This window comes from Papio anubis, chromosome 7, assembly GCF_008728515.1.
Source record: "Papio anubis isolate 15944 chromosome 7, Panubis1.0, whole genome shotgun sequence".
Classification (NCBI taxonomy): Eukaryota; Metazoa; Chordata; class Mammalia; order Primates; family Cercopithecidae; genus Papio; species Papio anubis.
Genome location: NC_044982.1, coordinates 146014085 through 146037648, shown reverse-complemented (window position 1 = coordinate 146037648; position 23564 = coordinate 146014085). Strand labels below are relative to the sequence as shown.

General features: G+C 44.5%; 1 protein-coding gene across 2 annotated transcripts in view; it reads right to left on the bottom strand.

Annotated features, from left to right (window-relative positions):
* Window positions 1–1453: 1453 nt before the first annotated feature.
* Window positions 1454–23564, bottom strand: part of INO80 (INO80 complex ATPase subunit) — a 137423-nt gene continuing 115312 nt past the window's right edge. The window contains exons 29-36 of one of the 2 annotated variants that reach the window (XM_009209961.3): window positions 19861–19933; window positions 10381–10539; window positions 9664–9766; window positions 7929–8017; window positions 6755–6907; window positions 6320–6479; window positions 5436–5651; window positions 1454–3035 (exon numbers count right to left, since the gene is read on the bottom strand). In XM_009209961.3, coding sequence (XP_009208225.1) covers window positions 2818–3035; window positions 5436–5651; window positions 6320–6479; window positions 6755–6907; window positions 7929–8017; window positions 9664–9766; window positions 10381–10539; window positions 19861–19933 — 1171 coding nt within the window. In that variant the 3' untranslated portion in view covers window positions 1454–2817. Of the gene's footprint in view, window positions 3036–5435; window positions 5652–6319; window positions 6480–6754; window positions 6911–7928; window positions 8018–9663; window positions 9767–10380; window positions 10540–19860; window positions 19934–23564 lie in introns of both variants that reach the window. The other variant, XM_003900795.4, reaches the window with a different exon arrangement.

Genomic DNA, 23564 nt, shown 5'->3' with positions numbered 1-23564 from the left:
TGGTGGTCACAATCAAAGGACACAGGGCACAGGGCACAGGAAACACCGAGTCCAGGGGTCACTCTCCATGACATGTTGCATCTTGGTGAAGACCACACGGGAGAGGGACAGTAGTAAATCTGAGGCCGTCTCTCATACCGAACATGCCCAAGAGGTGCTACTCAGGAGGTGATGGAGAAAATTATGAACAGACAGTTTTAAAATGAAAAAACAAAACAACAACAAAAAAATGGAGAAAACATATAAGGGATTGAATTTTTGTAGGAATGCTAGGATTTCATTTTCTGTCATCAGGTGAATTAAGTTGGGTAAGAGGAAAAATAAACCAGTATTTCCTGCACAGGGCTTCCTGGCTGGGGTGTGGGCATATAAGCAAAGAGCAGAGATTTTCTGCTTGGCAGAGCTGGAAGGCACCCTAGGGCCTTGTTATTCCAGGGGTAGTCCAAGGACTAGCAGCATGGCCATCACCTGGGATCTTGATAAGAAACTCAGTCTCAAGCCTCAACCTAGACCTTCAGAAACAGAACTTGCATTTTACAATCTCAAGGTGATTTGTATGCACAGTAACACTGGAGAAGCGTTGCCTTAAGGGACGATTCAGGTGTCAAATTACTACTTTTTCTTATGAAAAATCTTTACATAGCATGTAAAGGCAGAACTGCTTGGTTCAGATGTTGGTTTATTCTGTGTGAGGCCTTGGTCAAGTTCACCAGCAAGATAAACAAGATCCACAGTATCTACTAATGCTACTTGATACCAATGAAGAAAGGCTGATCCCTGTGACTGTGGTGGGCATCAGCTGCCCAGGACCCAGCCCACCCTGACCAACAGCGTGCAGGGCGAGCAAGGCTAGGGAGGCCGCACAGCCAGCGCACTGGGGAACCGCATGAACCCTGCCCATGGGTGATACAAGAGCGTATCAGTGTTCTACTCAGTCTGAGAAATACTGGCTGCCGGGCCAGGCTGGGAACTAGTGCTCTTTTTCCAACTATCACTGAGCTAAGTTTGCACAGCCTGGATGTCTTTGGCATCCTTAGGAATGTATTTCACCATTTTCTTTCATGATTCTTAAGAGTACAGCTAACTTTGAGAACACTGTCACTATTAAGATGACCACTAGTAGCTCTACTTGATGGCGCCCAGACCAAGCCGCCCACACCTCGGTCCTGGGGTCTAGGTCCTGAGTCATAAAGAGCCCACCATGGAGACAAGGGTCCTGACCACTGCATGTCAGACACTTGGTCAAGCCTCCTTTCTGATGGCCAGAGGCAAATTCAGAAGCCCCATCAATTCTGCTCCTGAGGAAACACCCACGGTCCACTCCTTGTCCCAGCAACCCCCGTCCTTTCTGATCACAGGCGAGGGCTCTGCCTTCCCTGTATCCTGCCACATCCACCAAGGGCTCTAGTTTGCTTCTGAGGAGAGGCAGCTGCAAAGACCACAGACACCAAAATTTACATAAAATTATCTCACTCCATTTTATTTAAGATTTTTTTATCCAGTTAGTAAAAGGAAGATGTGTCTCTCTTTATACATATGTACAAGTTCAGTTATAAAAATAGACAGCACATTCAAAGAGAAAAAAGGCTTGGCATTTTTCTGATTCCCTCTAAATAGCATCTGTACACAGGAGTCTGGGTTTGAGCAGGGGAATCTTAATGATTTAAATTAAATGATTCCCCTATGTCCCCTACTCCAAAAAAAAGTTTTAAAAATCAATCTATCTAAACTCAATTCCGCGATTTTCAGGTGTGCAAATTAGAGGCTTGCCCGCCCGGAGGCACCTGCTCCACCAGGGACATCAGGCAGGGCAGGCAGAAACACCTCCCATGCAAACGCTGCCCCTCTGTCTCTGCCGAGGGCAGCAAGCTCAGGCTGGCCGGGCTGGGGCTGCGAGGGCCGGTGCCGAGCCTGCCCCCTCCCTCCGCCCTCTCCACCTCATTCCTGCTGTCCCTTCCTCTCTCAGTGCAATATAGACAGTGCATACAGCCAAGCAGGGGGCTGAAGGGGATGAGCAGGGAGACTGTGCATTCAGGACAGGCAAAGGGGAGTCTGCGAGAGGGGCAGTGAGGCTGTCCTGCTGATTGAGGTGGCTCCTGGTCTCTTTACTGGCTTCTGTGAGTCCCCTGGGTGGAAGGTGCTACTGTTGCTGGTGGGATCTGAAGGTTCTCTTGGTGTGAACCATGCAGGACAGGGGAGGAACTGCTGGGAACACAACTGCCTGTGGATACTTCCTCTAGCCTCTGTCATGCTTAGCAGCCTCCACCATCTCTTGCAGTCACTGCTCTCTTTAATGATGACACTCTGGCAAATGGGGTTCAGAGACCTGGGGAGCTGCCTGAAGACTGTGGACAATAGGTACACAATCTCCTCCCTTACTAGCCCTACGAGAAATCACAATTGTAAGAGAAATCTCCACCATGGAAGGCTCTTCACAGCACCTGCGGAGACTTTGCAAGGGATGTGTCAGAGCCGAAGAGTGGAATGGGGATGGAAACAGTGTGCCTGAGCATCTAAAGGGGGTCTATGTCAGGCTTGCCCCGTGAGAGGTTTAAGACTTGGCTATGCAGTTCACTTGAGATGCAGTGGAGCTGATCCCTGCCCTGTGCCTTCCTTCTATAGGCACCCCAGATGCTCCTGATGAGACACAGATGATAAAAGTGCTCACACCATCCACCTGCCTGTTCTTCCCTTGCTGGACACTTCCGCTTCTGACTCAGGATGGAAGATGCTGCATGGGGCAAGCCATCCAAAGACCACTGGCAGGTCAGGACTCTAGCCCTGGTTTGGTTGAAGGAAGCTGGAGGGCCCAGATGGTTACCGTCCTCCAGAGGGGTTGGTGCCTTTGCCCTGTTTCCGGACCAGAGAGTCTGGGGCTAGGCTGCTGGTCATGTGGAAGTTCTTGGGAGTCCCAGGAACATTATTTCCCTTGCTCAAAGGGGAACTCAAAGGAGAGGAGGCGCTTGAAGGTCCAAAGTCAGCAAGGCCAGCAGGTCGAACAAGGGATGTCTGCAGAGGACTGCTGGCGGAGATTCCTGTGGGGGGGGGAGAGAGAGACAAGAACGTAAGCACCAGTCCCACGTGAGCTTCCTTGGAGCCTGTGGCCTTGGTTACGAGTCTGAGCTGGAGAAGTGGTGGCAATTCCTCCCTGCAACTCCTTGCTAACTGCTTCTTGCATGTTTGCTTGCTCTTCCTGCTAACTGTCTTTTCGGTAAGAGGGATAGATTTTTAAGAGAAAATGACACTACTCAACCCTCTCCATACTACTTCATCCACAGATGGTAAAATGTTCATCGTGACACTCTAGATAGAGCACACATTTTACAGTCTGAAACACCAAGGTTACAGGATGAGAGCTGTAATGGCACAAACAGGTTTTTCTTTTCTTCTTTCTTGGGACACCACGTGTGATGTTTCCTTCTCAATTTCATGCTCCTGTTACTCTCCAGTAAGTTGGGCCAGAGGGTACAAGGCTGCCCACTCTCTATCCTGTGTCTATACTCATACAGTTCTCCTTGCGCTGGCAATGGCCACCCCTGCTCTCCAAGGCCTGTGTCACTTCAAGGGCACAGCTCAAATCCCCCATCTCCAGTGATGACTCCCTGGGTAACAGTGAACTTCCCTTTTTCCTATATGAGCCAAATCCACTTATATGTGATAACACACTGTCTAATATGATTCTTCAATTGTTTCATATGTACTGGTTTTACTTTCCAACAAAGAATTCTAAGTGCTTCATGGGCAGACATATCTCTCTCCTCATCCACAGTGGAACTGCAGGCACTGTCTGAACCACTCCTTTCCCTTGATTTCCATTTCCAGTTGCCAAGCACTGTTGGTTTTTCTTGTGCTGCTCTACCCCCTCTATCTCCCTTACCCTTCCTGCCCTCTGCTCTGTGCAGGTTCTGAGGAGAAACCCTATGAACATATGCAATGCCCCAGCCATGGGTGAGACCCTGCCATGGGAGCCTTGACTACTGGCATGATTGTTGTTTTCCAAGGACGTGATACGTTGGCAAGGGTTAAGAAACACTGGGCGAGGCTATTATACTTCATATTTCCTCTATCATACTTCATATTTCCTGGAAGAACCAATAAATCAAAGCTGAGATTCCTGCAGTAGGAGAAAAGGCAAGCAAACTAACAATTACTGAGCAACTACTACACTCCAAGCACTTTCTATACAAGTATGCCTTTACTTGCTACAACAATCCTATGAGCTAATACTAAGCCCATGTATTGAATGGGAAGAAAGGTCTGTAAGTGGCTCTCTCTTTCTCACCACACTCAAATGTCCTGTACTTTATAGCTACAATCATCCTTCACATAACACGGTCACAACAGCCACTTGTTTTCTCAAACTGTCTGCAGCCCCTTGTCACACACCTGCTAAGCTCCTGCCCAGCAGGCCTCACCATGTGTTTCCAAACTTGACTCCCACTGCTCCTCTTCAGTGGAACCTAACCTGCTCAGTGACCCCCAATATGCCTTGGCCACTGCCAGCTCTCGGTCACCAGTCCAAATCCTTCATTCTTCTCCTCCCTTTTGAATACAGACAGGCAACTTATCAGCAGGTCCACGGTTCCCTCTCCTGACCTACAACCACCATGGCTGCTTTCCTCTTTTCATTCACCTGTATTTGGCTGTGGATTGCTATTAAGCATATTGCGTGTATGGCTTCCCCTTCTCATTGCCATTATACACTCAGAAGCAAGGTCCATGTGGAATACTCCTTTTTACATTTTTTTTTTGAGAGTCTTGCTCTATCACCCAGGTTGCAGTGCAGTGACATGATCTTGGCTCACTGCAACCTCCGCCTCCAGGGTTCAGTCAATTCTCGTGCCTCAGCCTCCCAAGTAGCTGGGACTACAGGCCACCACACCCAGCTAATTTTTTGTTTTTGGTAGAGACAGGGTTTTATCATGTTGGCCAGGTTGGTCTCGAACTTCTGGCCTCAAGTGATCTGCCTGTCTCAGTCTCCCAAAGTGCTGGGATTACAGGCGTGAGCCACTGTGCACGGCCCATGTGGTATACGCCTATGCACACAGCAGGTGCCTCATATCTAGGTGATAAATCACATAGCTGAATGAATGTTAACTATGCTAATTTGGATCACTAAAGTGTGGATCTCAGAAATAAAAGCCTAGGAAGAAAACAAATCAGTTCCCCAAATCAAGAAAAATTCAGAATGTTTAAAGTAGTACAGTCCACAATTCAGTTCTCTCTTTCTACAGCTACTTCCAATCCAAAGGCAGCCCTGTACCATCAGGAGGGCAAGGGGTGAGTCAACAGTGCTTATTACAAAGAAGCAGAACCCCACTTGGGGCTCTAGGAAGAAGGCTCCCGGCCTGGGGGTTTCCTACATGTTCTACCTGACAGAATGTCTAGACTGTCTCTGACCAGAACAAATCTGCAGCCACCCTGGGCTTCTGTACCTTTAGACACATTGTACCCGTATGCAGCATAGGCAGCCGCAGAGGCCGCTGCAGCCCCGGCTTTGGCTCCTGCCATTGCAGCAGCGCTGCCTGCTGTGGACTTTCGGCTCCGGCCCTTCCCTGCTCCTTTGGCTGTGCTTCCTGAACCTTTGGGGCGGCCTCGGCTTCGGGCTGAGTGACCACGTCCTGCAGCTGGCATTTCCTGAATGGAAATTCCTGTGGGAACAAATGGGCCAAAAGGGAAAAAAAAAAAAAAGTGAATCTCTCCAAGATGTTAACATAATCTTCTCCTGACAGGGAAAGTGGGCTCTTGGGGTGTTTGTTTTAGGACCCATGAGGAGGTCTATATCTCCAATTAATAATGGCTAGATCAGAGTCACACAGAATACTAAGAATTCTAAACAATGAAAACATCCTAACTCCTCAAGCTGCTTTTCATGCTGAAGAGTAGTTACATTACTCGTGAGTTTCCTCTTTAAATTTGTCCGTTACAAAGGGAAGCGACTTGCTACCTGGGACTCATCTGCCTTGGAGAGTCATATTTTACCCTCGAGTTTTGAACCCAGAGCTCCCCAAGAAATGGCAGCAACACTGGGCCCCACACAATAAAGTGAGGAAAGGCCCAGAAAAGCTAACATTAATTAAAAACTAGCAAAAATAATGGTGAATCTGAAAGACAGGGATGACTAAAAAAAACCAAGTTTTAAATCTTTATAAAGTTCTTATTTTGCTTTCCCTAAACCTTTTGTTTCTTCGTTTTACTTGACAAAGCAATTGAAAGAATAAAAATACCATTATCTTAGAAGGAATCAGGACCTTACCCACAACCAAACCAGTGCTGGGCAATGGACCAGGCCCAAGCTGTACAAGACAGCAGCAATTACCATTCACGGTGTCTGAGACGGAGCCTGTTATGGATGCGGGAGAGTTGGTAGCTCGAGACTGAGGGGCTGAGGAGGCTGGGTCATCCACAATGACCAGCATGTCACTGCTGCTCTCGTCCAAAGGAATGGAGCCAGTGTGCAGCTCACTGCTGATGGAGATCTAGAAAAGGAAGGGTTAAGATCATTACTACTCCCTGTGCTCACTGCCCAGGGCCTTGCACCCAGCTAGGAACATGCTTCACAGCTGAGGCTGCTTTGGCTTCTGAGAAACCAACCTGTCCTCATTTGTTTTTCTCCTTACAGAACTCATGTGCAACCTACTTCAACAAGGCTGGAGAACTCCAGGAGAAGCAAAGACTGCCCAGCAGTGTGTCCCTGCTACACGGTCAGGACACTCCTTACTGCTGTGATGCAGGCATCTAAAAGGAGCCTCACCTCACTGAAAGGGCTTGGCATGGCTGAGTCCACGCTAATGAAGGAGTCATCTCCGTCAGCAGAGAGGTTGGAGTTATCAGCCGAGGGAACAAATGGGATCACCAGGTTCACACCCTCTTTTCTCCTTTTCCCATCCAATTCATCTTCCTTTTTCTTCTGGGAACCACAGATAAATATGGAAAACGTGTGAGGATGCACCCCAAAAGAAAAGCAGGATTTGGGATGAAAAGGGTAATAGAGCTTTTGTTCTCTGGTTTATAACTTCTCAATCAGCATACTTTTAAGGAAGAAAAACTGCATAAGGAAGAAGGGATGGTTTAATAGGAGTCTATGTGTATTTCAGGCGAGTACTGTGGCACATGCCTATAATTCCAGCTACTTAGGAGGCTGAGGTGGGAGGATTGCTTGAGCCCAGAAACTGGACCCCAGCTCAAAAGAAAAAAAAAAAAGCGTATGAATATCTGCCATAATAATAGAGTTTAAAGTTGGGGCAGTCACACTGAACCAGAGCCACACCAACCCTGATCCTCACGGCGCGAAGACCCTCACCAGCCGCTGGCACATCCAGCACTTACTGGGCTGACTGAATGCAGTCTCACAAAAGAGAGGACCAATGTTTTCAATATAGTTTCTACATATCTGTTTTTCTTTTTAAGAACAATTTTTAAGACAGTTCAAATCCTTGGTGTGAACTGGAGAAAAAGAGATGAATGGACATTTCTTATTCTTGTTTCTTATTTCTTATTTCTAAGCCGGGTGTTTATTTTTCTAGTGACAGATGACACTGAGTGGTACACAAGCAGAATTCTGGTAGGTTATGGATCTCATGACCTCTTAGGCCCTTTCTAAGATTCTACGGAGCCTAATAATATAAGTAAGTAATGCTGATCTTAGTCACCTTTTAGCCTTACACGCTTTCTAATAGCCCTGACAAATGGTTTCCATAATTAAACTGTGACCACTGTAAGTGTGAGTTTGTGTGGGGACTACAGATCTACCAAGGCCACATTTCTCCTGAGTAAAACATGAGTCAGCCCAGAAATGTGGCTGATCATACACAGCTGAAGCTGGATACCAACCAGTAACCAAGATGAGAAGCTATGTACCCCAAAGCCTTTTTGGTAAGCACCCTAGGCCCCATTAACCCCTATCCACCATTCCAGGCTGGAGATACCTTCTCTGCATACTTTTCCCGCTTCCGCTTGCGCTCTTTCACTCGGTTGGTTTCCTCCTGTTGCCGTTTCTCTTCCTGCCGCAGCCTCACTATCAAGAAGATAAATGAAGACCTGATGAAGTACCTGTGGTAATCATAATCCTCACTTTCTTAAAATTAAGGTGGCCATATCCCCTGATGTTTATTTTCCAAGGTATCACTTCTATCTGTTTAAGGCAGATAACCAGTGGTTTTCTAACTTGGATTCTCAGCTTTGGGTTTAAATCACACTGTATTTAAGTATTATGGGCTGGCTCAGTGTGATGACTCACGTCTGTAATCCTAGCTAGCACTTTGGGAGGCTGGGGTGGGGTGACTGCTCGAGCCCAGGAGTTTGAGACCAGCCTGGCCAACACGGTAAAACCCCATCTCTATAAAAATACAAAAATTAGCCAGGCACAGTGGTATGTGTGTGGGTCTCAGCTACCCCAGAGGCTGAGTCGGGAGGATTGCCTGAGCCCAGGAAGTGGAGGTTGTGGTGAGCCAAGATTGCGCCACTGCACTCCAGCCTGGGCAACACACAAAACTCTGTCTTGAAAAAAAAAAAAATTATTATAGGCCTTTCCTCACATTATTCTTTTTCCCTTTTTCATTTCAGCCTTTTAATATCTCTGCTTTGCACAGATTGAGCATGGCTGTAGAGTTCTGAAAGGTTTTAGAAGGTGCTGGCAAATGTGAACTTATTTTGTGCTGTAATGCTGTGGAAGGCTTCAAAGTCTCACAGGATTAATCTGAAACCCAATGCTCTCAAAAGCCAGAAAACACATGGGAGGAGGGTTTGTACGGTTAGAGCTGCGTGCTTCTCCAACTTTTCCATAAAAACATTTTTCTGGGCAGAAGAGCAAATTCATTACTGCTAAGAAGTCAGGTGCCTTCCTTGTGCAAGCTACATTATTTGAAGCCACATTTACCTTTAAAATACACACAAATTTTGCCCTCTACTCCACAACGCATTCTTTTTTCTTCGAGATGGAATCTTGCTCTTGTTGCCCAGGCTGGAGTGCAATGGCACGATCTTGGCTCACTGCAACCTCCGCCTCCAAGCTTCAAGAGATTCTCCTGCCTCAGCTTCCCGAGTAGCTGGGATTACAGGTGCCCACCACCACGACTGGCTAATGTTTGTATTTTTAGTAGAGACGGGGTTTCGCCAGGTTGGCCAGGCTAGTCTTGGAACTCCTGACCTCGTGATCCACCCGCCTCGGCCTCCCAAAGTGCTGGGATTACAGGTGTGAGCCACCTTGCCATTTTTTTTTTTAAGGCGGAGTTTCGCTCTTGTTGCCCAGGCTGGAGTGCAATGGCACGATCTTGGCTCACTGCAACCTCCGCCTCCTGGGTTCAAGTAATTCTCCTGCCTCGGCCTCCCAAAGTGCTGGGATTATAGGCGCCCACCACCATGCCCAACTAATTTTTTGTATTTTTAGTGGAGGCAGGATTTCACAATGTTGGCCAGGCTGGTCTCAAACTCCTGACCTCAGGTGATCTGCCCACCTTGGCCTCCCAAAGTGCTGGGATTATAGGCATGAGCCACCATGCCCGGCCCAGAACACAATCTTGTTTGGGTTTTTATATAAAATAGGAGCACAAAAATATTTTTTCTAAATATAGCCTTTGGCTTTGCGTACCCTTGGCACACAGCCAAGTACCTCTTCCATTCTCAGATACGTGAGGGGAGTGTCTAGAGGTTTAGAGTACATACGTTTCTTCTCCAACTCTTCGTCGTCTAGAAGAAGACTAACCACCTCTTTGGGTTTCAAGGTATCTGGTTTGAAGTTCCCACCTGAAATCACCATCCGCTGAATCTACACCAAAGCAGATCAAAATGTCACCTCCAGGCATCCATTCCCTTATGGCAAATATCCAGAAAAAGACACACATCGTTCTCAACCCACTCCTCAGGTGAGGCCTCTGGTTTCCTATTTCTTCTTTCCCCCTTTTCATTTCAGTTCATTTGATTGGCTCATCCAGATTATTTGTCTGACAGAAGGAAAATGATAACTTCTTTGCTTGGAACTGCTAACTAGAAAATCTAATAGTACTGAATCAGGATGGAAAAAACAAAAAAATAATAATTTCTTTGGAAACTAACAAATTTGGCATACAATTCAGAGGCAGATAAGCTGAGAGTATTAGGATAAGAGCTAAAAAATGTCAATCCTTCTTTCTCTGAATGCGAGAGGCCATTACTGGTGTCAGTCTCCACATGAACAACAGCTGGATCCAGGCTATGGAAACCATTCTGGGGGAAAGGGAATGAGGCATGATGGGACCTGATTTTATTTTCTATTCAGAAGAAATTGTAGTTTCATCAGGACCAATGAAAGGCAATAGAGTTTTAAATAGTCTCAATCCAGTCGATGTGGTCAGACTTTCTGTTTGCTCCATCAGGGCAGGAATTTCTTTCCCTTGTGCTTACCTCACTCTTCTCCTTGGCTCTCTGCAGAATGCGTTCTTCAATGGTGCCTTTACAGATGAGCCGGTACACGGTAACCTGCTTTGTCTGCCCCAAGCGGTGGGCCCTGTCCATGGCCTGCTGGTCCACAGTGGGGTTCCAGTCGCTATCATAGAAAATCACCTGCATAGAATATAGCAAAAACTGAAGCACTCTTGGGGAAGGACCAGAAATTCTGAGAGCAACCCAGCCAATCGTCTGTTTGCAATAGTTTGGTGTCAGTAGGGTCTGATTCCTTTCTATGATACTGAGCTAAGATACATCTTCTTAGAAGATACAAAGCCATTCCTTCACATGCCCTGAGCAAAAGATACATGCTCCTGTTTTATTTTTTTCAGTTTTCACTTAAAAAGAGAGAGTAGCAATAATATTAATAGTTAAAATGTAGTGCTTAGTACATTAATAACATTAACGGTTAACACTTACAGTGCATTGTTCTAAGTGCATTAACTCATTTAAATCCCAGAATTATCACTGTTATTTGTGCTGAGAAAAAAAAAATCCGATAATGATCATGATTTAAATACTGTTAAGACTCACATATTTTGTAGTTTAGGAGAATGAGGCACAAATGAGCTAGACCATTTATCCAAAATCACATTGCCTAAGTAAGCACCACTGCTCCCAACTATTCACAAGACTGAGGTGGGAGGACTGCTTGAGCCTGGGAGGCAGAGGTTGAGGTGAGCCGAGATTGCACCACTGCACTCCAGCCTGGGTGACAGAGCGATACCCCATCTCAAAAACAAAACAAAACAGGTCAGGTGTGGTGACTCACACCTGTAATCCCAGCACTTTGAGAAGCCAAGGTAGGTGGATCACCTGAGGTCAGGAGTTAGAGACCAGCCTGGCCAACATGGTGAAATCCCGTCTCTACTAAAAATACAAAAACTAACCAGGCACGGTGGCTCACGCCTGTAATCCCATCACTTTGGGAGGCCAAGGCAGGTAGATTACTTGAGGCCAGGAGCTTGAGACTAGCCTGGCTAACATGGTGAAACCCCGTCTCTATTAAAAATACAAAAATTAGCTGGGCGTGGTGGTGCGCACCTGCAATTCCAGCTACCTGAGAGGCTAAGGCAGGGGAACTGCTTGAACCTGGGAGGCGGAGGTTGCAGTGAGCCGACACTGCACCACTGCACTCGAGCCTGGGTGACAGAGTGAGCCTCCGTCTCAAAAAAAAAAAAAAAAAAAATTAGCCAGGTGTGGCGGCAGGCACCTGTGAATCTAGCTACTCAGGAGGCTAAGGCAGGAGAATCGCTTGAACCCAGGAGGCAGAGGTTGCAGTGAGCTGAGATCATGCCATTGCACTCCAGCCTGGGCGACAAGAGAGCAACTCTGTCTCAAAACAAAACAAAACAAAATAAAACAAAACACTGGGGCCATCTTGGAAACAGGCATGGCTTTCCCTAGAATTCTCAGGCTCTCATCAACAGTCATTTACTAGCCCATGAATTCCTAGGATGGAATGTTTAAAGAGGTCTCTGGAAGTGACTTCTAGTTTGTTGAGCAACAAACAAATTAACAACAAAATGTATCACCACTAAGTGATCCTAAAACAAACTCCTCAGTCCTCAACTCTTGAGGCTACCATCCAACATGGTGGACCAGTTCAAAATGGTCCTCATATCTCATGTGTCGTCCTTTATACCCAATCAAAAGTCACCAAATCCAGCCACTGTTTCAAAAATGAACCTGTCCTTTCTACAGTCCCACTGTTACCATTCTGGACCAGGCCCTCAAAACCTACATCTGGATTAGCGCTCTGTTACATCAGCAGGACTCTTCGATCTCAGTCTCTTTCCTCTTCAGTCTACCTTGGCTACCACTGTGGGCCATTCCAGCTATCTGCCAGTTACACACCATGTCCAAACTCTCCTAAATAATCAGGCCCTGCTATAGAGAGCCAACTTTATTTCCTATTATTTCCTAACACAAATATGTCCCTTCCCTTTAGACAGATGGGTCTCTTCAGTGGTCCTGGCTTATAATACATTTGTGTACACCTCTTTTTGTTCAAGCTGTTTCTCTGAACTAGAATCCCAAAACTCTTCTAGAGACTGGTCTGAGATCACAGCAAGGGGCTGGGGTGGGGAGTGACCTAACAGTCTCCCTCTGCAACCTATAGTAGTAACAATACTTGGCATTGCTTACCTACCTTGGGCCAAGTCCCCACTTAATCACTAACTTCTATGGTGTCCAATTATTTCATGTGTACTATTTGAAAGAGTGAGTCATCTTTCTTGAAACTGTTTCTCTCTGCCTCTCTCTCTTTTTCTTTTCTGAGACAGGGTCTTGCTCTATCACCCAGGCTGAAGTACAGTGGCATATTGGCTCACTGCAGCCCCAAACTCCTAGGCTCAAGCAATCCTCCCATCTCAGCTTCCCAAAGTGTTGGAATTACAGGTATGAGCCATTATGCCCGGCCAAAATGGTTTCCCTCCATTGTTAGCACAGGTTAGAATCCTTGGGAAGAACACTGCAAACTGCTGGCCAAAGAAAGTCACTGTGAAAGCTTATTGTCAATCTAGTGTCCTGCAAACCTAAGATTTAGGAATGCACAATGCTTGTCGCCTCTAGAGGAACTTAACAAACCTGACCACAGGACATTTTGGAGTTTCAAAGAGGACATACAAACTTCCAGAAGACCTAGTTTGAACTTTCAGGGAAAATACAGCTAACAAAAATGAAGACCTTCAGTTGGACTAGAGGATAACATTACTTGCCCAGTGTACTTTTTTTTCCATCTTTTTTCTGGTTCATGTTGTCCCATGATGCCCAATGTATTTAAAATGACTACACATGTGGAATTTGAGGGCTGATGTCACACCCAAAAGATAGTATCTTGAGCTGTCTAAGCTTGAGGCTATGGTTCAGCATGAATTCATAATGTGGGGATGTGCGTGGTAGAGGTGGGTGGAGGGAGAGCCATATTATGAATTGCTTTATAGGTACTGTCTTAATATTCACATTTTTTCCTAGAAGACCCAGTGGCAACCAAACCTGATTCAACTTGTGTTCTTTTGAGTTCATAAACAGTAAGATTAAAGCCTAAGGAGATGGGTTTACAATATTAACTTCAAAAATCTCCAAATATAGAAGATATTTATTCTTTAAATGGATTCCAAGAGGTGGGGAATTTGGGAGGAAAAGAGAATAAAATAGAATTGCTGAGAAAAATACTTATGCAGGGGAAAATATGAAATACGTACAAACTAACAGGTTAAGAACAAGAGTGAGAGAACTAAAAACCAAGACAGATGTGTGGTTATCATCTAATCTAACACTGAATTAACCATGATGTGAACTGGAGGGAGTGGTGAGGGAGACAATGCACCGCAGTGGGACAGGGATGATGCCTATACTTGGCAGTAGGGTTTATGGAGCTCAGTGAGACATTCTAGAGAAAAACAAGTAACAATGAAAGGACTAGAACAACTGACTTAACTAGGAAAGATTAAGGCAAGTCAATCCACAAAGCGTGGCCCAGCAATGACTAAGGGGAAACAATAGTCAGTGCCTTCATGACATTGTAAACACCAAGCAGGGCAGGCACAGGGGAAGAGAGGTGACAGTTACCATCCGGTAGAGGGGCCTGGCTGCATAGGTCAATGAGAAGGAGTTTCAGGGGATGAGAGAGTGAGATTTAAAACAGGAAAATTTCTAGAGGAACAACTGGGAAAAGTTGGACCAACACTTAGAGGGTGGAGCTTTCTCTCCCAAGAGAATGAGTGGAGGTTTGGCCCCCGCAGAGGGCTAAAAGCTGTCCTGTGAGACAGGACTTCTTGAATCTCTGCAAAGGGAAAAAAGCTCTTCATTCTCCTTACATATAAGCATTTAAAATAGGTCTGACACAGAAACACAAACAGTGCAGTTTATAACAACCCCTTACTAAACAGAGTCAAATGCAAAGATAACCTTACTTGAGGAAGAATATACAAACAATGACACAGTAAGAGGCAGCTGCCATACATCATTTGCTAAAACGATGTTTTTACTAACAGAGAAGGCCAGATAGAGTCCCACATTTTTACATATGCATTCTCAATCATAAGACATTAGGTTTTTCCTGACATTTTTAGGTTGATTAATCTCTTCCTTGTCCATAAATGGTTCTGGGGAAATCCCAAAGCTAAATAAATCTCAGGGCAAAGGAAAAATGCCAGAAAGCAGCTAACCGTACTGTTTCTCTAGCAACACACACACATAGTATATCCTCGGAATTAATTTCAATCTTGATGTCTCATTTTTCTAAGAACTATTCCAGGAGTTTCTAATTTACAAGTGAATCCCCAAGCCCTTCCCCCAAAATTAAAATGTAAATTATTTCAGAATTCAGAAATCAGAGTATTCAGAGGCTCTTTTTTTTTTTTTTTTTTTTTGAGACAGGGGCTCAGTGTTGCCCATGTTGGAGTGCAGTGGCACAATCACAGCTCACTGCAGTCTTGACTGCAGTCTGGGCCCAAGCAAACCTCCCACCTCAGCCTCCCGAGGAGCTCAGACCACAGGCATGTGCCGCCATGCCTGGCTAATTTTAAAAACTTTTTGTACAGATGGTGTCTCACTATGTTGCCCAGGCTGGTTTCAAACATCTGCCCTCAAGCAATCCGCCCACCTCTGGCCTCCCAAACTGCAGGGATTACAGGCATGAGCCACCATGCCCAGCCTAGAGCCCCTCTCTGGCCTTCAAGATGAAAAAATAATTCCTACTCTTATTCCTCTACTTATGGATCAGGGGCCTAGTCTACTTTGCTTCTTTGTGGCTGGCAGGATCCTCTTTACTCCTACAGGGCAAACTATGTGAACCCTGGAAGCAAGATGTAGATCTCTCCTTTTAAAGCTGCCTTTTTTTTTTTTTAAACCATTTAAATGAACAACCAGAGAAACTATTCCTTAAGAAACCACAGACTAAACCTGAGACAGGCAAGCTGAGAAGAACAGAAACATATTTTAATAAAATGAACTTATGCTAGACCTTCCCAGGTGACCTCATACAGCCTCATGGTCTTAAATATCATCTACAGCCTCATGATTTGAAAATACAGCTTTAAAGCCAGGTGGCTCATGCCTGTAATCCCAGCACTTTGGGAGGCCGAGGCAGGCAGATCACCTGAGGTCAGGAGTTCGAGACCAGCATGGCCAATATGGTGAAACCCCGTCTCTACTAAAAACATAAAAATTAGCTGGTAATGGTGGTGTGCGCCTGTAGTCCCAGCTACTTGGGAGGCTGAGGTGGGAGAATCACTTGAACCTGAGAGGCGGAGGTTCAAGTGAGCTGAGATCAAGCCACTGCACTCCAGCCTGAATGACAGAGCAAGACTCTGTCTCCAAAAAAACAAAAACAAAAACAAAAAACGGAAAGAAAAGAAAATACAGCTTTAACCCTAATCTTTCTTCTGAACTTCAGACTCTGCTGCCTGGGTGACACTGCCACTTAACGTCTGATACTCCTCCTGCTTATGTCTCCTTGTAGTGTTTCATTTTTTTCTCCCACTCTAAACAGAAGCCAGAAGGATGCATTTAAAACACAAACCAGATCATGTGACTCCTCTGTTCAAACTCTTGCAATTGCTCTCCATCTCAAAGTTCTTACCATGGCTACTCAACCCTGTATGATCTGCTTCTGCAATAGCCATCTCATACTGCTCTCCCCATAGTTGATTCTGTTCTACCCGCTCTGGGCTCCTTCCTTTTGCTTGATTATGCCAAGCATGTTCTCACCTTAGGGCTTTTCACTTATCTCCTCTGCCTGGAATGCTCTTCCTTCTGCCAGGTATATGCTTAGGTTACCTCCTTACTTTCTTCAGATCTTGGCTCAAATGTCACCTTATCAGAGATGCCTTACCAATCCATATAAAACAGCAACCCCTGATCATTCTCATGCTATCACTCCTTACCTGATGAATTTTTCTTCATAGCATTCATATTATCAGTTTTTTGTTTGTTTTTGAGATGGAGTCTTGCTCTGTCGCCCAGGCTGGAGTACAGTGGCGTGATCTTGGCTCACAGCAACCTCTGCCTCCTGGGTTCAAGCAATTCTCCTGCCTGAGCCTCCCAAGTAGCTGGGACTGCAGGCGCCCACCACCATGCCAAGCTAATTTTTTTGTATTTTTATTAGAGAGAGGGTTTCACCATATTGGCCAGGCTGGTGTTGAACTCCTGACCCTGTGATCCGCCTGCTTCCGCCTCCCAAAGTGCTGGGATTACAGGCTTGAGCCACCGTGCCCGGCCTTTCCATTTCTTTATGCTTTGTCTCCTCTCCTGCCACTAGAAATGTAATTTATAGTAACTAAGAAGATAGAAATGGAACTTTGTTTTGTTGCATGCTGAATTCCTAGTGCCTAAAACAATGCTGGGCCCTTGGTGGATGCTCATTAAACATTTGTCTAATGAATGAATGAATGAATGAATGAACAAATGAAACTGTTCCAGGTACTAGAAATACAGACTTTTTTTTTTTTTTTTTTTTTTTTCAGATGGAGTCTCACTCTATTGCCCAGGATGGAGTGCAGTGGTGCGATCTTGGCTCACTGCAACCTCTGCCTCCTGGGTTCAAGTGATTCTCCTGCCTCAGCCTCCCGAGTAGCTGGGACCACAACCATGCGCCAGCACATCAGCTAATTTTTGTATATTTAGTAGAGATGGGATTTCACCATGTAGGCCAGGCTGGTCTTACAAGCCATTTGCCCACCTTGGCCTCCCAAAGTGCTGGGATTACGAGTGTGAGCCACCGTGCTCAGCCTAGAAATGCAGACTTTTGACTTCCTTCCATTGTTGAGGCCAAAGTCTAGTATGTAAAATAATTACTTACAATGCATTTTGATTAACTTGAATAAAGGGAGGGGCTGGGGAAGGAATATTGACACCTGAATGGGGTTTTAAAGAACAAACAGAAGTTCACCAGGTGGAAGAGGAGACTCATGGGAGGATGACTTAGGCTGAGGGAACACTTTATCCAACAGTGTGATATGGCACGGTGTGTTCAGGAAACTGCAAGCCAATCATTATTTCTGGAATATAAAATTTGGAAGGGAAAGTGGTCTGATAATTAGGCTGTAAAGGTAGATAAAGGACACAAATGAAGAGCCTTATACTTTATTTTATAATTGATGGAGAATTCCTGAAGAGTTTTAATCAAAGGAGTGGCATGATTAATAAAGGATATAGGGAAATTAACAGAGTACTAGCATAGCAAAGAATGGATTTGGATCACCAGGTATGAAGCTGGGAACTGAGAGTGGAGTCCAAAAGACCAGCTTGGACAAAGTGATGAATCTTGTACTCACATTGAGAGTATGACTATGTTGAAATTCTTTTTTTTTTTTTTTTTTGTATTTTTTTAGTAGAGACGAGGTTTCACCATGTTAGCCAGGATAGTCTCGATCTCCTGACCTCGTGATCCGCCCGTCTCGGCCTCCCAAAGTGCTGGGATTACAGGCTTGAGCCACCGCGCCCAGCCAATTTTTTGTATTTTTAGTAGAGACGGGGTTTCACTGTGGTCTCCATCTCCTGACCTCATGATCCGCCCGCCTCCGCCTCCCAAAGTGCTAGGACTACAGGCATGAGCCACCGTGCCCGGCCTGAAATTCTTAAAAGATACAGAGGGCAGAGAACCAAGAGATAACAAGGAGAAAGGCAAGTTTCTACTATCTGATACGGTAGACACTATGTGATATGGCTCAAGTGAGCCACCACATCAGAGAACCCACAGAACACCACACACTACACTGACAGCCCTCTCATAGGATGACAGATGCTGAGGATGTACAGCTACCCAGCAATGCCTCCAGTGGCCCTCAGGCGCTGATGTCTTGCCGTACCTGGTTAACTGACTGAAAGTTTAGATGCCAAGGAAGGTACATCCTATAGTTGCTATTACAGAATCTGTAGTATCAGATTAGTGACGAGAGAGAGAGAGAGAGAGAGAGAGAGAGAGAGATTCCCCCTGCTACTATGAATCTATTCAAGCCTCTACACTCCTGTACCTCATTTCTCCATTACCCTCATGAGTTTGCTTTCTCCTCATAGTTGTGGGGATTCTGACGTTCTATATTTCAGAGAGGCACCATGATAGTTATATTATGTGCCATTTTTAGAGTCATGCCTTTTATAAAACAATTTCCTATTTATGTATTTTAAAATCTCAAAGTTACTAAAATTTTTATTAAATATATTTGAATCTTAGGAATAATTTTGAGATTCAAAAAGAATCCTCTTTTCTGTTTTCTTTTTTTGAGACAGAGTCTCGCTCTGTCACCCAGGCTGGAGTGTTGTGGTATGATCTTGGCTCACTGCAGCCTCTGCCTCCCGGGTTCAAGGGACTCCCCAGCCTCACCTCCTGAGTAGCTGGGACTATAGGCACGTGTCACCATGCCAGCTTATTTATTTATTTATTTTTTTTTTTGTATTTTTAGTAGTGACACAGTTTCATCATGTTGGCCCAGGATGGTCTTGATCTTCTGACCTCGTGATTCACCCTCCTTGGCCTCCCAAAGTGCTGGGATTACAGGCGTGAGCCACCACACCCAGCCAGGAATCCTCTTTTCTTCCCCCTTTCAAACACTGAAGCATTCCTGCAAGGAGACTGGGTAGGAAAGAGTGGATACTTTGTTGGAATGTCTTTTCAATCTTATTTTTGAAATTATCCTTTTCATTGCTCTCCAACCACCTTTTAAAGTTCAGGATACAAAAAATGGGTTTTTCCATTAATGGAATAATGCATAAGAGTAACAAAACAATCCTTTCTGATGTGTTCAATTATAGCTCCTAAAACAAATCTGGATGGACTGACTGATTTTTTTCCAGTCTGTTTTCTCTGATGTACCCTAAGTGTCTCGAACAGTATCAGACATAGTAGGCATTCATGAAATAGCTGTCAAATGAATGTGTAAGAAACTTATTCAGGTGAGGCACAGTGGCTCACGCCTGTAATCCCAGCACTTCGGGAGGTGGAGGCAGGTGGATCGCTTGAGCTTCGGAGTTCAAGACCAGCCTGGGCAACATGGCGAAACCCCATCTCTACAAAAAATACAAAAATTAGCTGGGCGTGGTGGCGCATGCCTGTAGTCCCAGCTACTTGGGAGGGTGAGGTGGGTGGATCACCTGAGACTGGGGAGGTTGAAGAAGCTACAGTGACCCATGATCATGCCACTGCATGCCAGCCTGGGTGACAGAGTGAAGCCCTGTCTCAAAAACAAAAACAAAAACAAACTTATTCAAAGAAAATGAATAGTAAAGTCCGTAAGGAAAGCTAAAATACTCTAGGTTCCAGTCAAAGAGCAACTAGAGTCTTTTAATACAAGAGGCAAAGAAATACAAAGTTTGCAAGTTTGTGATACAAAAGCAAAGGGTAACACAAACTGAATGCCATAGTAGAAAAACCTGCACAGTAGGTTTCATAGTAGAAAACCTGCATATCTAGTTGATTGTACTCTCATTACTTACTGTGTCTGCAGCAGTGAGATTGATACCTAGTCCTCCAGCTCGTGTGCTTAACAGGAACACAAAGATGTCATTCCTGCACAAAAGGGAGAGATACGTTAAAGGAAAAACTGAAAAGAAAAAATGGCATGTATCAAAAGAGAGAGATCTCTGAATATAGAACATAGAGTCTAGGACTAAAAAGAGTTTTGGTGGTTACCTAGGCCTGATTGATATTTCTGTAAAGCATTATACAATGTTGCTCTGTTCTTACAATCAAACATGGAGGTCATCTTCCAATCTGAAGATAAACTTTTGCTGCCCACTAATAAATGATTGATAGGCAACACAAGTATAAACATGTAGCAAATATAACAGAAAAATATGTTACCACAGATGTACAGACCTCTCTGTCACATTTTTAAATCAAACCATTCCTAGTTCATATAGAGGGGTCAAGTAAATTAGTACTTCCTGGTTTTCTCTAAGAATCATGACTTGTAATAGTTTGGGGACTAATGTTATTATTCCAAAGCACCCATTTTTTTTTTTTTTCTGGATGGAGTCTCACTCTGTCACCCAGGCTGGGGTGCAGTAGTGTGATCTCAGCTCACTGCAACCTCTGTCTCCTGGGTACAAGCTCCTGCCTCAGCCTCCCGAGTAGCTGGGACTACAGGCGCTCGCCACCACACCCGCCTAATTTTTTATATTTTTAGTAGAGATGGGGTTTCACCATATTGGCCAGGCTGGTCTTGAACTCTTGACCTTGTGATTCGCCCATCTCGGCCTCCCAAATTGCTGGAATTACAGACGCGAGCCACCACGTCCAGCGTCAAAACACTCATTTTTAAGATGAAGAAAGTTGAGTCCCTGAAAAATGACTCAAAGAACTAAGACCCAGGCCATGACTTTTATGTGCTAACTTGAATTTAGGATCAGTCCATGAAGACAGGCTGGAACTAAGCACTTTTGGATGAATGCCAACACACCCCTTACATAGAAGTGATTAAATATAGTTTTCTCAGTTTCCTTCTACTTCCTATGTTCTTTCAAAGAAACACTGAATTACAAACAAACCAGTAGGTACCACTGTCACTCACTTGAGCAGCAAATATTTACTGAATGTCTTCTGGGAACAAGCCCATACCAGATCACAAAGAACAGGCTCTTTTTCTTTTTTTTTTTTTTTGGAGATGGAGTCTAGCTCTGACACTCAGGCTGCAGTGTAGGGGCGTGATCTCGGCTCACTGCAACCTCTGCCTCCTTGGTTAAAGCAATTCTCCTGCCTCAGCCTCCCGAGTAGCTGGGATTACGGGATTACAGGCGCCCGCCACCATGCCTGGCTAATTTTTGTATTTTCAGTAGAGACGGGACTTCACTATGTTGACCAGGTTGGTCTCCTACCTCAGGTGATCCACGTGCCTCAGCCTCCCAAAGTGCTGGGATTACAGGCATGAGCTACTGTGCCCAGAACAGGCTTTTGACTCTAAGATTTATCTACACACACACACACACACACACACACACACAAATAAGGGCTCGGTTTTAGCTCAGTTCGTATAGATTGCATAAATATATCTTAAGATTATCTTGCATCTTCATATTCCTGACACCTCAGGCTATTTTCTAGAATATCTCTAAGGAAAAGAGATTGCATTGCACTGGTGAGCAAACAAGACGGTCCTTTTAAGTCAAGCTGTTAATCCCCCCCTTTTTTTTTCATGTTTGTAGTGGAGAATCCAACTGGAAATTCATTTAGATTAGTGTTATTCAAAGTGCAGGTCACACCTGTCATTGGTCATGACATCAGTTTGGTGCTTTAGACAGCATTAAAGAAAGAAAAAAAGATTAGAAAATATTCTAATGCATTACAAGTCATAAGGGTAAGTAATGTTTTGTGAAGTTTCAAATGCAGAATAAAGGTACTAAAATCACAGTGTAAAATGAATTTTTTATTTTGTGGATTCCAGTAAGGAAAAAAAAAAAACAAAAAACAAACCCCACAAAACCAAAAACAAAAAAACAACAAAACAACAACAACAACAACAACAAAAACACCAGAAACAAATATACTGACATCAGGATGCTCTCATCCCTTCAGGCTATTCTTCCTTGGTAAAGTCACTTGACTGCTGACAGTCTGTTTCCTGGACTATAAAATGAAGATGCTATAAATACTGCTGAAGTGACTAACTGATGACATATCAATGTTAAACATAAGTATCAGTGAAAGAACTATTTTGAAATAAACATCCTGGTTAATCACTAAGGTAGGTATGTCCTGTAGAAATCTGCCCATTATTTGCATTGAATTAAACACAACTTTCCTAGAGAGACATGGATAACAGACCACGGGTGGCGGTCTCTCAGTTAGTGATTCCAAATGCTTCGTGCTCCGATGAAAGTTCTACTAGTTTATCCTTGAATTTTATCACAAAAGTTAATATTTCATAATTTTATTTGATTCATAAAATGCCATCTTTATGATTAAATCAGGTAGTGTAAACCAAAAGGCTGAAGGGCATCTGCCAGTTTATAAGCACATTTTCCCACAGATATGGGATGATGTAAATGGAAGGAGGCATGGTACCTCACAGGCCCAAAGAAGAATATTTAACCACAATAAGGCTTCAAATAAAAACTGATTGAGCTTTTTAGGGTCGTACTAATCTCTGGAAGGCTGAGGTGCGAGGATAACTTGAGGCTAGGAGTTCGAGATCAGCTTGGGCAATACAGCAAGACCCTGCATCTACACAAAAATCTTAAAAAAAAAAATTAGCCAGGCATGGTGGCACATACCTGTAAACCCAGCTATTTGGGACATTGAAGCAAGAGGATCATTTAAGCCCAGGAGTTCAAGGATGCAGTGAGCTACACATCACACCAGTGCACTCCAGCCTAAGCAACAGAGTGAGATTCTATCTCTTAAAAAGGATAAGCAATCCTTCCCACTTCGGCACTGAGAAGACTGCTCTTGCTCCAGACATCTTCCTCTCCTGCTTTGGTGGGTACAGAGGCAAGGAATCAAAGGCTCCTCTGATACCTGTGTGAGAGTTGATGGAGTCATTCAATGGCTAGGACTTTTCTTTGATAATTCTTGAGAAGACCCAAAATAAGAGCATGGGGTGTCAGGGAATGGGTACAGGGTGGCGGTATGGGGGACTGGTGGGAAAAGACAAGGCACTTGAGCAGTACAATAAAAGGAAGTATTAGAAGCAAAAAGATAAGTAATTTCTGGCCAGGTGCGGTGGCTCACGCCTGTAATCCCAACACTTTGAGAGGCTGAAGTGAGTGGATCACTTGAGGTCAGGAGTTCAAGACCAGCCTTGGCAACAGGGCAAAACCCTGTCTCTACAAAATACAAAATTAGCTGGGTGTGGTGGTACAAGCCTGTAGTCTCAGCTACTTGGGAGGCTGAGGTAGGAGAGTCAGTAGAGCCTGGGAGGTCAAGGATGCAGTGAGCTGTAATCGCTCTACTGTGTTCTACTGCACTCCAGAGCCTGGGTGACAGAGTAACACCCTGTCTCAAAAAAAAAAAAAAAAAGAAAAAGAAAGAAAAGAAAAGAAAAAGATGGGTAATTTCCATAGTCTGTACAGTCAGAGTTTAGTTCACATGTAATCACTTACAAATAGGGGCTATATACAGAAGAACACTAGTGAAAGAAATGCAGGTAAAAATAAATTAGTAGAAAAACTTAGAAATACAATGGTTTCTTTTGGATATCAAT